A 15,144-nucleotide genomic window follows, 5' to 3' on the forward strand; every position below is an offset into this window, starting at 1 on the left:
ATAGGAGGAGTTTATTCTTGTTTCAAAGTAGTTTATGTCTCAACCTTTTTTAACTGTCTCCACTTCTGCTGAGAATAGTTAAGCACATTTCGCAATAAGTGTTAAAGGAATGAAATCAGCAAACCTATTGGTACTCCTGAAAATCAGAGGACTTTTTTTTCCTGCCTGGTCTTTTATCAATCATGGCATTGTATACATTTAAGTCATGTGACCATGATAAGTGATGTTATGGGAATTTATGGGAACTTAAAAGTCTGACAACTGTTACAAAAGTAAGCTGTGCATTATAAACTTGATCTATCACATTCGTCTACAGAAACATACCCCTGTAGGAGCAAAATGTTGGGGTCAAGATAACTATAGTGTGATATTATTGTATTACAAATTTGCTTTACTGTAATTCTGCAATACTTTGACTAGGATGGTTAAGGGACAACTTGAGCACTCCTTTTGACTTAAAATGTCAATATTTAGAATATTCTATTTCATATACTGCAAATGTGAGTTGTATAATTTTTTTTGGTGGCCTTTACAAATTTTGAGCGGTCACAAGAATGACCAGCATTTATGTTCATTTTTATGGCTCTGTTATTTATTTGACCTTTTCTATGTTGAAGTTGTAATAACCTCCAAGTGTGGACCCAGTTTAGTTACATTTTAGGAGATGGTGTTGTATTTATATATGAATGTTAGGTAGCCTAGTCATTGAAGATAGTTTTCATGGTTTACATTTTCCACAAAATATTAAGATTACCCAAAACATGTACTCAAGATGGAAAAGCATTGTATGAGTAAAATGTTATATATTTTATTAACTTTTCTTTTGAATGGTATCATTTTTACGATAAATGCTATGTTTAGTACGTAATGCTTGAATAAACCTTTTAATAATGGCTGCAGGCATTGTAGCAGACTGTACAGTGTACAGATTGAATGGTAAGATTTATTTTGAAAATGTTGAAATAATGCACAAGATTAAGAGGCTTGTGATAATTAAAACCTTTATGATGGCATCATCTTTGTCTTCATTTTCATCATACATGTTGAATAGTATGGTATTCTAGCCTTTACCATTTTAGTTGATTCAATAATAATAATTAAAGGGAATTGATATAGCGCATTTCCCAACTTAGTAGAAAGCTGAAGATAGCTGAGTCACCCTGGAATAGCACCCAAGACTGTACACACACAGAGCCTTGTGCATACATAAACATTTTATTCAGATCTTGTTTGAAAACCTACTTGAGCCATTTTTCTTTGCAAGAATTTAATTCACTTAAGCAAATGTGCACAAACTGTGCATGGATTGTTTCCATTTATATTTCCACAGGTTTTAGTATTACCCTATTGTGTGTACATGTATCTGTGTAGATGTCAGGTTTGGCTGGGGTGGTGGATGAAGAGCAGAGAGAACTCGCCAGCAGAAATTTGGACTTGAGAGAATTCATTGGGATAGACCAACACAAACAGGACTCGAGTATATTACTACTGAGAGCACCACAAACTTACACAGGTGCCATTGTCAAAAGTAGGGATAGTATAATTTGTGAAATTCCCCTAAAAGAAAGCCCTGAACTCTTTCTGAAGCTTATGTCTTGTGATGGATGAACATTCAGTCCATCCCACAGTATGATAGAAAACCAAGTAAAGTCGATGAATTGATAATATTGTCATGTGCCCATAAGAACAGGACCAAAGATTTGATGATGTAAACCAGGTTATAGTGGATTACTACATAATTTTTTTCCCTTTAAAATGGAGTAAATGGATACTTGGCACTATCTCTCTCACATGCAAACACACATTTTTAGATAAAGATGTTTTTAAAATGTGATTTATTTGTACAATATCAGCATTGCCTGTCACTGAACCATGCAGAGAATGTGATATGCGTAACATGTAATTACATAATGTACATGCACATTTGGCAATAAAGCTAATAACAAGGTACAGTAGCACCAGTACAACAAAACACCACACATACACTCTGCAGGCTAGGAAATATACAGCACAGCTTATGCCTTTATAGTGAAAAATATTCTCTACAGTGCAATGTTCAGTGAATCTTTTTTTTCTGAAGATGCATTTAAAAAGCCATGTTTTCTACTGCCAGACCTAATCGTTATGAAAGCAGTTAAGACAACATCCCACCCAAAATGCAGCATAAGCAAAATGCACATCGGTCATTGTATTATATCTATCACTACAACAGAAGCTGCTTTATCTGTGACTAGGTCTCTTTTTTTTTTTTTTAAATGCAAAACCCTTTTTTCCTATGCTGACAAGGGACATATTTTAAACATGTTTCTTTCAGATAATGCCCATTTACCTGAAGTAAAAATCTGGCAGGACCTAAAACTAAACTATAAAATTATCTTGAATACTGAAAATGGGAGGTAAAGACAGGGCTGAAGACTTAAATGGCTCTTCGTAAAAAGAAGGTAAGAAAAGGGGTTGGTTTTAATATCATAAAGTCTTGACCGATAATTGAATTTTTTTTAAACCAAAATTTGTAATCTTAGTGTTTTAGTACAGTGCTGGGTGTAAGGATTCTGAATTGTAAAACATGCAAAGATATCAAAGATATTTAAAATAAAAAAATATTTAATCACCTATGTCCCTACCCAGCATCAGCAGTACATGTAGCTTTATTTATACTCCTAACAGTATAACCAAGCAGTGACATGAAAGCCAAGATGATTTTACTGGAATACAAATATATATTTATGTACATTCAACAGACATACAGCTCTCACTGTTAACCAAATAAAAGGCAGCATGTAGGAGAAATAGATGGTTTTCCACATCCCACCATGACATTTATAAAAGGTAATTTAAAAAAAAATACATATAATCAGGAGCTTTTACAGTATCCCTTACCCTTCATTTTATTTGACAGGCATGTTAAATATTATTCAGTTTACCAGTTAAGACAATCCCTCACCTACAAAAAAATACTTAGAAAATTTCAGGGAATTAAAAAATGTTACGAATAAAACGTCTACAACTGTGAGCGAGTACAGGTTCAATTTCAGACTTTGTAATACTGCCGTATCTTTGGTTGATTCATGTGAACTAGATTAAGGCATTATGCATCCATTTAAGAGAAAAACTTCAGTTTGGTCATTTTTCAAGCTTTGAATAGAAGTGGATTATCTACCTTGTACAATAACATATTAACAGGTAAAAACTAAGTATTTTTGCCAAATAATGCATTGGTATGCAAGTGTCCACGATTTATGAGTGTTAAATGTCTATGGTTATGTTAAAAATGAGCAATATAATGATACATATCTGTGATTGATTCATAGACTGTGAATGTCTTCAATCCTATTTATGAAGTAATGCAAATGAAGTAGAAGCTTTGTGACAGTTGTAGAGACTGAAATGTGTATAGTGGTATCTGGCATGTGTTTACATGTTTGCTTGAAAAAAAGAATGTAAGAAAAGTATTTTCCCTTAAAGATGCTTTTGAAATGTTTTCATGTTCAGAGTTATCACCTTGCCTCCAAGCTTCCTCAACTCGCTCATTATAACAAATGGCTGAAAAATTTAAAGCCATACACCTGAAATAGAAAATTACGAAGTAATTTAAAATAAGGGCTTAATTATTTTATCCGAGCTTGTCCAATGCCTACAACAGTGTGTTAATATTGAATATTGTTTTGACAGACAATTAAAGAAGGTATTGGTCATCAGAATGCTTGAATGTGATAAGCCAAATAGCTCATCAGCGCTTTCATTCTGCACATAAATGCAAGACAATGCTGTAATCTCACGAGCTAAGAGTGCATTTCCACTCTGAACTACAGCAGAATAAGGCAAATCTCTCACAAATAAGAACAGTAAAATCACAGTAAAATATACAGTATGCATAGGTTTGATTAACAGTTCTTATTTGATTGACAAAAGCAAAAAATTTACTGACATTCCCATATTAAAAAACATGTTAATCATTAACACCATCATAGCCAGCAATATTTAACCAAGTTCTTGTGATGCTTGGTTTTTACATAAATAAGATCTTGATGACAGCTTTTGATTGATACACAAGCAATATCTGAGTCTCGAACACTTGAATCATGAATTTGTGTAATGTGGACATGCAGTCTGATGTCACCACAGCCAGGTGTATGTCACACAGTGGTGACAGAACTCTTCTTTCAGATATGTTCCTGGTTGAGCACTTGAAGTTCAAGGTTAAACAATTGTTCATAGGGATGATTCAATATATTTTATTCAAGCTCCAGAATTCTCTTGTAGATGAAAGCAGAGGCCTTCAGTGTAACCTTTTCAAGTACTATTAATTTTAATTAATAAGAGTATTTAGCATCATTTACGTTATATTAAAAAAATCAAATAAGATGGTGACAGAATATATTGAAGTTGGCATAGCTAAAACAGCTGGCATGAGGCAACTAAAGGCAGCACCTTGTTTAAGATCAGAACATGATGGCGGAGACTAAACAGCTACAGGAACAGAATGCTCATAAATTACAGCTTGTCTTGTGTACATTACAGGAAAAAATAAGCCAGCTCAAAATCAAGCTCATGCTAGTTTTTGCCTAAATTGATACAGCCTGAACTAATTGAGAACTTATTAATCTTTATTAACTGTCAAGATTCAATAAATTATTGTTTAAAGCTAAATGTCACAATCTTGGGATGAAATTGGGTAAGTATAGAAATGTTTTGTGAATGTTACATGAATCAAAATAATATGAGCAGGCCATGAAATTCATGAATGAGCCATTAGGTTCATCCTCAATGTTCATCATATGATCCGACAGCATTTGGCATGAACATGTGGGAACTTATAACAACATGAAAATAGTCCAGTGTTGAAGCAATTTCAGCTTCATTCATCCTTCAGGCAAAGATAAACAAATGATACAATAGTTGAAAGGAATTTGCACTTTAAAAAAAATGTAAAACATAGTAGAAGGGAAACGAATTAAGCACAAAGATTGATTCTTGAACCCTTTTGCTTGAGAAGCTCTTTTCAAATTTGAACAGAATACTAGCACTTGATTCCTGGACAAAAATACAAGTGTTCAACATGCATAATGGTCTGGGAACTAATATGAGCTTTCAGACATTATCCAAAATCACTGGGGACGAATTAGACTGTGGGCACAAATACACCTTCATGGAACAGTTGTCTGTGTTGAATTGCTTGCTCTCTCAACACTAATTTTCACACAAACATCTCATGTACTTATTTTAAAAGGTGTTAACATATATATATATAGGTATACATTTAAAAGCTTGCAAGTGTTTCATTCACATTGCTACTTTAGCATTCCAGCTCAGCAATGTTTCCTCTCATAGTCAAGGAAGCTGGGTGCTGGTTATCCTAGTTTATAAATAGTATGAGCTTCTAAGTCAGGGGAAAATGTTGTACACATGTACATCTAAGAGGCACTCATCATTATTCTGTGTACAAGACCCAGAACATTCAATCTTGTATTTGCAGTCACCATTCTTTGTACATCTATGATGAAAGCAGTATGTCTAATATTATTGTTCTAGAATACACTTTAATATTTTGTTTTATGTGTATTGACCATATAACTTGATCTGCCACACATCAGCAATCAAAATTTTATTTGACTATTTTTATATGCAAATATTCTAATGCATGGACAACAATCCTCTTGTCAGGAAATAATAAAACCTGTGACAGTTCTGTTTTGGTGCGCCTAAAAAAACGTCTCCACACTGAGCGGAAGAACAACCAGTTTGTCTCTCACTTTTCTATCAGCAGCCAGACCATCTTTTTTAACCAACAAGCACTTTTCTTGCATTGACTAAAATTAACCTGCTGGACACACATTCAAGAACACAGAAGGCTTACACAGTATATACTGCTTATGTTATAAAAGGTACACAGATATTATGCTTGTTTTTAATAAACTTAGACATCCATCACAAAATAAATAACAAAAATACAAAATCTACTACAACATAAGAAATTTATTGGCAATAAGCTGCCATGCAACGCAAAGTATAACCATGCAACAACAAAGGTTTGCATGATTATGAAAGCGGCAGAATACTGAACCATTTAATGAAGATTGAAAAGGCATGATCAGTCCTAAATGTGACAATGCTATATCCAGTAAATGAAATTAGTGGACTAAATATTGTTATATCTTGTCAAAATCATTTATTGCAGTTGCTTTTCTCTAGTCATCTTGTGCACTCTGAGCTTCTTCCCCTAAAAACTGCTTAATTTGGAATCATAACTTCCTGTCTGTGCCCCTTAAAGATGCTTTGTTTTGGTAAATAGCAAATGGCACCTTGCAAGCCAAAGCTTTCCTTCAATCTTTCTGGTCTTAAGCTACTCTTGATGGAGTGTTACAGCTTTACTGTCATGATGTGTCTGTCAGCTGACAATCAGCTGCCTATGTACATAAACTGAACATGCTGTGAGGCGGCCTTGCTGTCCAGAACAATGTGGACATGAAGTGCTTCAAGGTTTAATAGGAAACAAACCAAAGCAACAAATATGCATGCACATGTATCCATGCCTGAACACGAACCTGTATGTGCAGACACATAAATGCAGAACTGAAAAACTGATTTTGAAAGCATTAGGTGCACCAGTGACTGATAAGACCATCTGGACAGAAGAAATATGTGGCATTCTACAATAACGATGTAATCAACTGATATTTTTGTGCAGGTGGTGTGGCTAATGGCATTTTGTAATCACAGAATTTGCCATTCATCATAGGACTAGTCTTTTCAGTTGCTGCTTGGGGTTTCTGATTAGCCAGGGCGCATACTGCTTTTCAGATATAATTCGAAAACACCCTTACGCTTCTTTTAAACTTATTAATTTTTTTCTTCTGGCACTATGTTCAACAGCTTCATCCTGAGATGGTTTTAAGAATTTAATGACCAAAGAAAATTTTATCTGAAAAGCTTTCTTGAAAATCCAATACAGATGTAATCAACCTATGCAGATAAAACCAAACACATTATCAGTCTGTCAGATAGTGTATTAACAGTGGCTATTAAGAAAGTTACATATGCATGTCATAGCTGTAATCACAATAGTGCTCATGTATTAAGGCCATTAGAACACACTGAAGACTTACTAAACCTTTGCACAAAATTCCCAGTTCTGCACCTTACCTGGTGTCGAGAAGAGAAAGCCAGCTTCCACAGCCAAGCATAAGAACAACACACCACCAAAAACTTGAAAAGCTCATAGAACTACGAGAAAATCTCAGCAAGTTAAGATTCTGGAAAGTTACAACTGATTCAAGGAGTAGATTTACATTTTCTTCCTAATGAAACCTCTGACATAGGAAGTGTAACGATCTCAGGTCAGCCTCATGTTCTGCCTTCAGGGATGACTGTATGCAAAGGATTTTAATTTAGCTTTCAAATTTTCCTTAAATGTAAACACCACACTGAACTGTTTTCTTAAGAAAGCATTATACACCGTAAAAAAAAAAAAAGATACTTCTCCTTAGTTTAGTATTTTGACAGGTTGTGATTTAAGCAGGGACAACAACATTCTTTTGTATTTTTTTGCATTGAAAGTAAAATTCAACAGCAAATGATGAAATTCTGACCCAGTGGATACTTGGTTGCATTTTTGCTAGAGTCTGAAACTGAAACAACTCAACAAACAATGAAATGTTCATTCAGTGGACATTTCATTATCAACAAATTGAGGCTGAAGAACACACAAAATGCATGCATTGAACTGTCATAGACAATAGCACCATCATGGAAACCCACAGGTAACAATTCTTTGGACAATCAGCAGCTTTTAGCTCCTTATTAATCTGAGTGCAGAAACCTTTTTTTGGTACTTACGATTTTACAAAAACCTGCATTTTGCAAAATATTAGAAAAGTTACTACAGGAAGACAGAATATTAAAATCATTAGCTATGCAATGCTTTGATTATTAAGAAAATCCTTACAAAAATCATTTCATAATAGCTTTAAATGTGGTATGCATTCATAGCATCAGCTACAAAGCATAAGTGGGATGGTAATTTTTTAAATTCACATCTCACTCCATCAACCACCTTTTATATAAAAAAGTAAAAAGATGATGGAAGAATTGAATTTGAAAACATTTACAGATTTACATTTACAGACAGCTATTTCAGCAACCAGCAGAGAGTGCTGTACTTTCTTTTCGCTTGTCACCAAAGATGGAAAAAAAAGAGCACCTTACTGTCTTGAATATCTGATAATGATGGTCATATTAATGGCTGTGAATAATAATGAAAATTATTAACATTCTTTCCCCATCTCCAAAAGTAAAGAAATACAGTTCCAGGTCATATTTCCATATTCTTTTTCTGTATTGTCCAAGACTACATAGCATCAATAACAAATCAAAAGCCTTTACAGAAACCTGGTAGCTGGTTAAGAGCACTGAAAGTCTGCATTAAAATAAAAAAAGATAATTCACAGAGCACTTTGCCATCATTTGTTTCATTCTAGTCTAGCAGTATCACAGCAAGTGCAGTATTTTAATGTACTGCTCCTAGTTTGCACACGCATGGGTGTGGATGTCACCCACCTTCCCATTCAAGAAAGTGAAATTCCTGCTACCACACTAACTTTTGCACCCTACAAACCACTGAAAATGTCTGAAAGAGAACTAGATGTTTGTTGGTCTACTGCTGTCCCAGCAGTAAATGGACCTTGAATTTTCCCTCCCAGGCCAGAAGTAAGCTGACTGCGTGTCTGTGCTCCAAGAATGATTTTGATGTCAAATGAGACAAAATGAGCGAGTACATGGCAGCGAGGAGTGTTCCGAATCCTTCACTTTCAGACTTGAATAGAACTCTGTGCAGCGCCTTCAAATCTCCTCCCCCTTCCCCCATCCTCCCCCACAACAGTTAAGTGTTGTTCACATGTCCTTGAGCTCTCTGCTCTCTCAAAAGACTAGATGGGTCTTGTGTTTGAATAGCCCAACCCCCACACTTCTCATTCTCAGACTAGATGGGCCTTTTCGTAGTACCACTCCTAAAAAAAGGCCTACTAACAGACATTGTGCCTATGACATTCAGATATCTGAAGTCCTTTGGTCTGGAATGTAGGCATTGTGTGGCAAAAAGTTGTTGAATTTGTTGCAGTCTGTGGCAGAGCTGACAGGAGGCTGTGAGTTGGCAGTGCGCATGTTCGGGTTGACGTTGGCCACATTGCTGCCAGGCATGTTCGTAGGCCCGTTTCTTGCGGGCAGGATGGTAGGCCCACTGGTGCTGGACCCACCACTGTTGGAGGATTTGGAGCTGGTGACAGAGCCAGCTGGGGAAGCCTTGTTCAGGTTGGAGGGGTAACCATTACAACCTGGAGGCTTTGCACCCATCACAGAACCAGGCTGTCCTCCCTCGCCTCCTCGTACTAATCCATAATGGGGTGGAGCTCCCATCATAGGATGCAGCATGGACATCACCTGACCAGGAGGAGGGGCATAACCCTGGGTAAAATGCGGATGGGGTTGACCCATCATGTGCTGTGGCAGCATGGGTGGGGCAGATTGGCCTGTGCCTGAGAAAGCTGATTGTTGCCAGGCACACCTGCACCCATGGAGTTGGGGTCAGATGTGTTGCTGCTGCCAGTGAGCCCAGTCAGCGCAGTGGTGTTGCTGGGGCCAGTACTGCTGTGGTGTGAGGGCTGGGACTGGGAGCTCTGGTGGGTACTAGATGAGTGGGCTGACTGGCTCTGCGACAAACTCCAGTGAGGGTTCTGCGCTGCCACAAGCTCACTCTTCCACGCTCGCAATCTTGCATGGCTCTCCCGGAATGATGGTCGACGAGAAGGCATTTCATGCCAGCATTCCACCATCAGCCCATAGATGCGTGCTGGGCAGTCTTCAGGTTGAGGCAAGATCTGGCGAGAGCGAATCATTTCAATAACCTCTTGATTGGAGTATCCAAAGTAGGGCTGAAGTCCAAAGGAAAAGACTTCCCAGAGAACAACACCAAAAGACCAGACATCACTGTCAGTGGTAAACTTGCCATACAAGATGGACTCGGGTGGCATCCAGCGAACTGGCAACAGTGACTTACTCTGCACACGGTAGTAGTCAGAAGAGTAGATGTCTCTGGACAATCCAAAGTCTGAGATTTTGATTGTTAGACCATCACCAACAAGCACATTTCTTGCTGCAAGATCCCGATGAATAAAATGATGTGAAGCAAGGTACTCCATCCCAGCAGCAATCTAGAGAAACAGAAGTTATTTATAACCACATTAACTTGCAGCCTAAACATTGTCTTCTCTCTTGAAATCTACTGCATTAACTCATATTAAATTTCAAAATATAACCAAATGCAGACATTTTATTTCCGAAAATTTAAAAAGTGTTTATTCTCCATGCTAACTAATGATATTGCTTTAGAAAATGAAAATAATTCATCCACGTTACCGTGGGAAAAGATTTTGATCAAAACATATATAAAAAAGCTCATAATGTGACCCCTAATGTCTATCCTGGACCTGCAAAACCTGGCAATGAAGTCAGTTTCTGCCTCCTTTTCTTAAAAAACCCACTAAACTCCTCTCTAACATTAAGGTCAGCAGCACCTGTGTGGAGATGTGGAGCATGTCTGGATACTCCAGTGTCTTTGATGTGCCTCCAGCTCTGGATGGATCAACAGCCGAGATATCTGAATGAGGCGAATGCATGATGAGATATTCATGGAGGTCGCCCTGCCCCATGAACTCGAAGATCATGCACATGGGCTCCTGCCGCATGCACACACCAAGAAGGCACACTATGTTTGGGTGCCTCATTTCTGACATTACATCAACCTCTCGACGAAAGTCATTCTGGACCTTTGGCAGTGCATTCTCCTTTAAAGTCTTTATGGCTACTTTAGTAACACTGTTATCGCCATAGAGTCCTACCAGCTCTCCTTTGTAAACCTGAAGAGATAGAAACAAATTAAGGATAACTTACAGAGTGTAGCATCATGACAACCTAAATTTGGGGATGAAATTGTTGTTTTCATCTGGAAAGAGACTCCCTACTGATTAAATGTGTTCTGAAGCAATATTAAGTTTTGTAGGTTTAGCTTGATGGCAAAAATGCAGTGCTTCAATCTGTAGCGTAATGCTGAAGCTCTCTGCAAACAGAACATTTATCAATGACCAACAAGACAGAACTTTTTAAAACGACTGTATAGTTTATTATTATATGCTTATTTCTTATATAATAATACAAATAATCAAAGAAGCAGCAGAATTTATTTAATGAGTGCTAAGCACAATCCTTTGCTCATGCATACCACAAGATGAATAATGCACCTATCAAGCATGAAAAACAATACTCAGGCATATGCAATTAAAGTAGACCAAATGAAAAGATACTGCTTGTAAAATTTTCTGAACAAATAAGTTTTCAGTGAGATTTGAAGGCTGAGAAAGGAGTGTCTAAGAACCCAGGTCCATAATGTGAGCAGGAACAGAATCCATGGGAGTGAAGCTTGAAGCAACCAAGACAGCGAAAATGGATGTCTGTAGAAGAATGAAGAGTAGCGAGAGACCAGAGAAGAAAGATAGCCAGCAGCTACATCAGTGATAAAGGTAGAGAGATCAGGGTAGAAAGGAAAGTAGCTAGGAGCTATGTCAGTGATAATGGTAACAGGTACAAATAATTTTGCCTTTGATGCACTCAGAGACAGGAAGCCACATCCACTTTAGCATTAAATGAGTGCGAGATTAAGAGAGATATGTTTTGAAAATATGGCAGGCAGCAGAACACTAAGCTCTCTGAAAGAGAGGGAGGAGTGGCTTCAGGACCATCAGCTAAAAGTGTGTTGCAGTAGTCTAAGACAGTACATAGGAGGTGACGGGAGTTTTAGTGGCTTCTTCAGTGACAAATTGTCTAATGGAACTAATCTGCCAAAACTCAAGATAACAGAGATGACAGACTTTGGTGATGTGCTGTTTCAGCGAAATTCCGAAAGAAGCCAAGATTTGTCATGCAGCTGGAAAAAGGACAGGGACAGCAAACAACTTGGATCAATAAAGGTAAAGGATAATCCAGTGTGGCACATCCAGAGAAGAGGAATCTCTTTCACATACTACTCCTTTCCCTATCTCTCATTTACTCACTTATAAACTCACATTCAAACAAGCACATATGCAGGCCTGGTTACTTATTTCAAAGCTGTGCAAAGACACGCTTCTGCCATGGCTGCATGGAGGTTTTTGTTCTACAAAATTTTTTGCAGACCAACGCCTTGTACTAAATGACTGACACACAAGAGATGCACGAGTACCTTTCCAAATGCTCCTTCACCCAACTCCTGCAAGTACCGGATGTTCTGTGCAGGGAACTCCTTGGCTCTAGTGCTGGTCTTGGGGTTGAGGGGACTAAGCTCCACAGGCTGGCCTGACTTGCCGTTGGTGCTGTGGTGGTGGCGGCTGCCTGTTGAGCGTGAACGACTTCGTTGACAGAAGCATACGATGGCCAGCAGTATGGCGAGAGCCAAGGGAATGGTGATGGTGGGGACGAGGATGAACATTAGTTTGTTATTGTCCGCTGGCTCGCTTGCTGCAACAAGTCACAAACAGACAAACAATAAGGATTTGTTTACAAAGATCTTGACATGTGAATGTTCATAGGTAAATTATTAAAGTATCTTTCTACGTTTGGATTATTAAATAACAGTAAAAGAATGGGTTTATCTGGATCTTATCAAAGGCCACATGGGAGAAAATCTTTTATGTTCCTCCCTCCTCCACAATGACCAGGGTCCATAATCACAAGGGGCTCTGCTAAGATCAAACGACTGAAATGAACTGATGTGCATGACATGAGAAGCTGATCATCTATCAATGTGTCATAATTTTTTTTGATGGTTTGATTGCTTCAGAAATTATTTTCACATTTACTTATATTTTCCTTCTTGTTTTTGTTTTCAACAAATGAAAACCTGTTAATGTTCACAACTTTACCCAGAAAACACAACTTCAAGACACAGCTGTTACATGCTGTCACAAACAAAACAAAACAACTGATGCAATAAGAAAGATCTCATAAAAAGAACAAGCACAGGAATTCAGTTGTAATGAAAGGGAAATGCGCCTGTTGCTATTCACGTTCTTCGGAACCAAGACCACACGCAGAACAATTCTCTCGCCAGGCATTAGGCGGACCCCAGGAAGCAGGGAGAGAGCTAACATTTACTGAGGGACATTTCTGTGAAAGCCCGACTGGCTGATGCACAGAACTGGGACAAATAAACACATTTGTACCGCAGGCTCCCAGATGAAAGGCCGATCATCAGAGAGTAAAGGGTCGCTTCTAATGAATGCCACTTGTACCCCGAGTTGAGAAACTCGATCGACCACAGGACTGGAGTGGGGACAAAAAGTGTTACTGACATTCGGGGGGCTCTCTCCCTCTCCCTCACACGCGAAAGAAAGAGAGCCCTGCACCCGTTTAAAGGGGTGTGAACAATTACATAAAACCACAATCACCATCAAAAACAACAAAACAAAAAGTGTCATAAACCGTTTCAAACGTCAAAACCAATTCCAACGAGGAAATTCAACATTTAAAAACTAAAAGACAATAGCAAACAGTTATCTTACACCCACTGTTAGCTCTCTGGCCCCTCCTTACTAAACAGAGCTGTAGTTGTTCTTTTTTGTGTAAATGGAAACATGTCAAGTATGTTTTGCATTTCCTCTTATCACTTTCTATTTTCTATCTGAAGATCTGCAACTGAAATAAAGATTCTAAGGAGAGGTGGATGAAAACGATATGAAGCGAGGCAATACTGCATCATCTGCCGTCTGTCCTGGAATGGGAATGATTTATCATTCTTGGCAGAAATGAGAAGATTTATTTCATAAATGTGGACAGCACAATATGAGAGAAATGGAGGGGGCTGGTTTGAGAAAGAAAGAGAGAGAGAAGACAAAGACGGAGAGAGAAGGTAGGGAGTGAGAGACAGAGAGAGAGAGAGAAAGAGACAAAGAAAGGTAGAAATACCACTATTGAAAAAAAATTCAACGAAATGAAACCGAAATTTAACCTCAGACCACATTACAAACAAACATGCTGTCATCAAAAGCGAAGATGATGTACTTAAACAAAAAAACAAAAACAAAAACAAAACAACAACAACAAACAATTGCACTACCATCCAGTTACACGCTTACAAACTTTTAAAGCTTTTAAAGAAAAGTCTTCGGATCCTGTCCTACAGTTGAGTGACTTCGTGCATCAGCCAGCATCACCATTTCTTGTCCTGATTGTGCTTCCAGTCCTCAACATGGCGACCGACATCACCTCCATTTTAACGACTCACCGGACCCCAATACACCAATACTCTTCCAGACCAATCAATCAAAATCATTCCAGGGCTTTTCTGGAATCCCCTGTCATCCGCCTCCTCCTGGGAGAGTGTTCACTATGGCTAGACAGCCGCCTACAAACGTCAACTTTATGTTCTACAACAGGAAAACAGAAAGTAAGTCTCCTCAGGAGCCTGTCAGACATGTTTCAAAACAGCAAAACATTCCGGTCGTGGAGTTGCCAAGCGCATGATTTCACCTCGATCCCACCCAAATCCAAACCCGCGCTGTCTGGTGTTTGTGCGAGTTCTGTCAGACGTGTGCTGGCCAGGAGTGTGTGTATCCAGGCGTTGGGACTATGTGACAGGAGGGGATTGGTCCACAATCTTCTGATTCTGGCTGAGTGCACAATGATGCTGCACAATATCAACTCAAGGAGTATCAAGTGTTGACATCTACATTGCTGTTACTGTTTTTTGTACACTCTGAGAGAATTTTGTGATACACTGTCATCAGATTCCATCAGACTATAAAAATGTTTTCGTGCATGCATGAGTTTTGTACTCCTGTTGTCGCCTTCCCATGATCCATTTCTGCAACATCAAGGTGTTTGTGGACATTGCTCATCTTCAGCCAGGTAAGCGTCCAAAGCACTGAACATCTTGTTACATCTTTAGTGTTCTGAGAGAATACTTTATCGAGATGTAGATAATCTTGTAAAAAAATGGCTCAAATATAGCACAACGGGTGTTTAAAAAATCATAAAACAATGACCAAAAAAATAAATAAAAAGAAAGCCTTTCAACAATTGACCCCGATCCCAATGGAAAACCAAAACGAGGCGCAATAT

At 38.2% G+C, this 15,144-nt stretch overlaps 1 protein-coding gene across 2 annotated transcripts in view; it reads right to left on the reverse strand.

The window, feature by feature from the left end:
* Nucleotides 1-1,817: 1,817 nt before the first annotated feature.
* Nucleotides 1,818-15,144, reverse strand: part of LOC112556266 (inactive tyrosine-protein kinase transmembrane receptor ROR1-like) — a 232,331-nt gene continuing 219,004 nt past the window's right edge. For both annotated transcript variants that reach the window (XM_025225105.1, XM_025225106.1), the window contains 3 exons: nucleotides 12,269-12,543; nucleotides 10,569-10,910; nucleotides 1,818-10,205 (listed from right to left, as the gene is read on the reverse strand). In XM_025225105.1, the coding sequence (XP_025080890.1) occupies nucleotides 9,489-10,205; nucleotides 10,569-10,910; nucleotides 12,269-12,543 (1,334 nt within the window). In that variant the 3' untranslated portion in view covers nucleotides 1,818-9,488. The remainder of the gene's footprint in view (nucleotides 10,206-10,568; nucleotides 10,911-12,268; nucleotides 12,544-15,144) is intronic.

Source organism: Pomacea canaliculata, linkage group LG2 (genome assembly GCF_003073045.1).
Source record: "Pomacea canaliculata isolate SZHN2017 linkage group LG2, ASM307304v1, whole genome shotgun sequence".
NCBI lineage: Eukaryota > Metazoa > Mollusca > Gastropoda > Architaenioglossa > Ampullariidae > Pomacea > Pomacea canaliculata.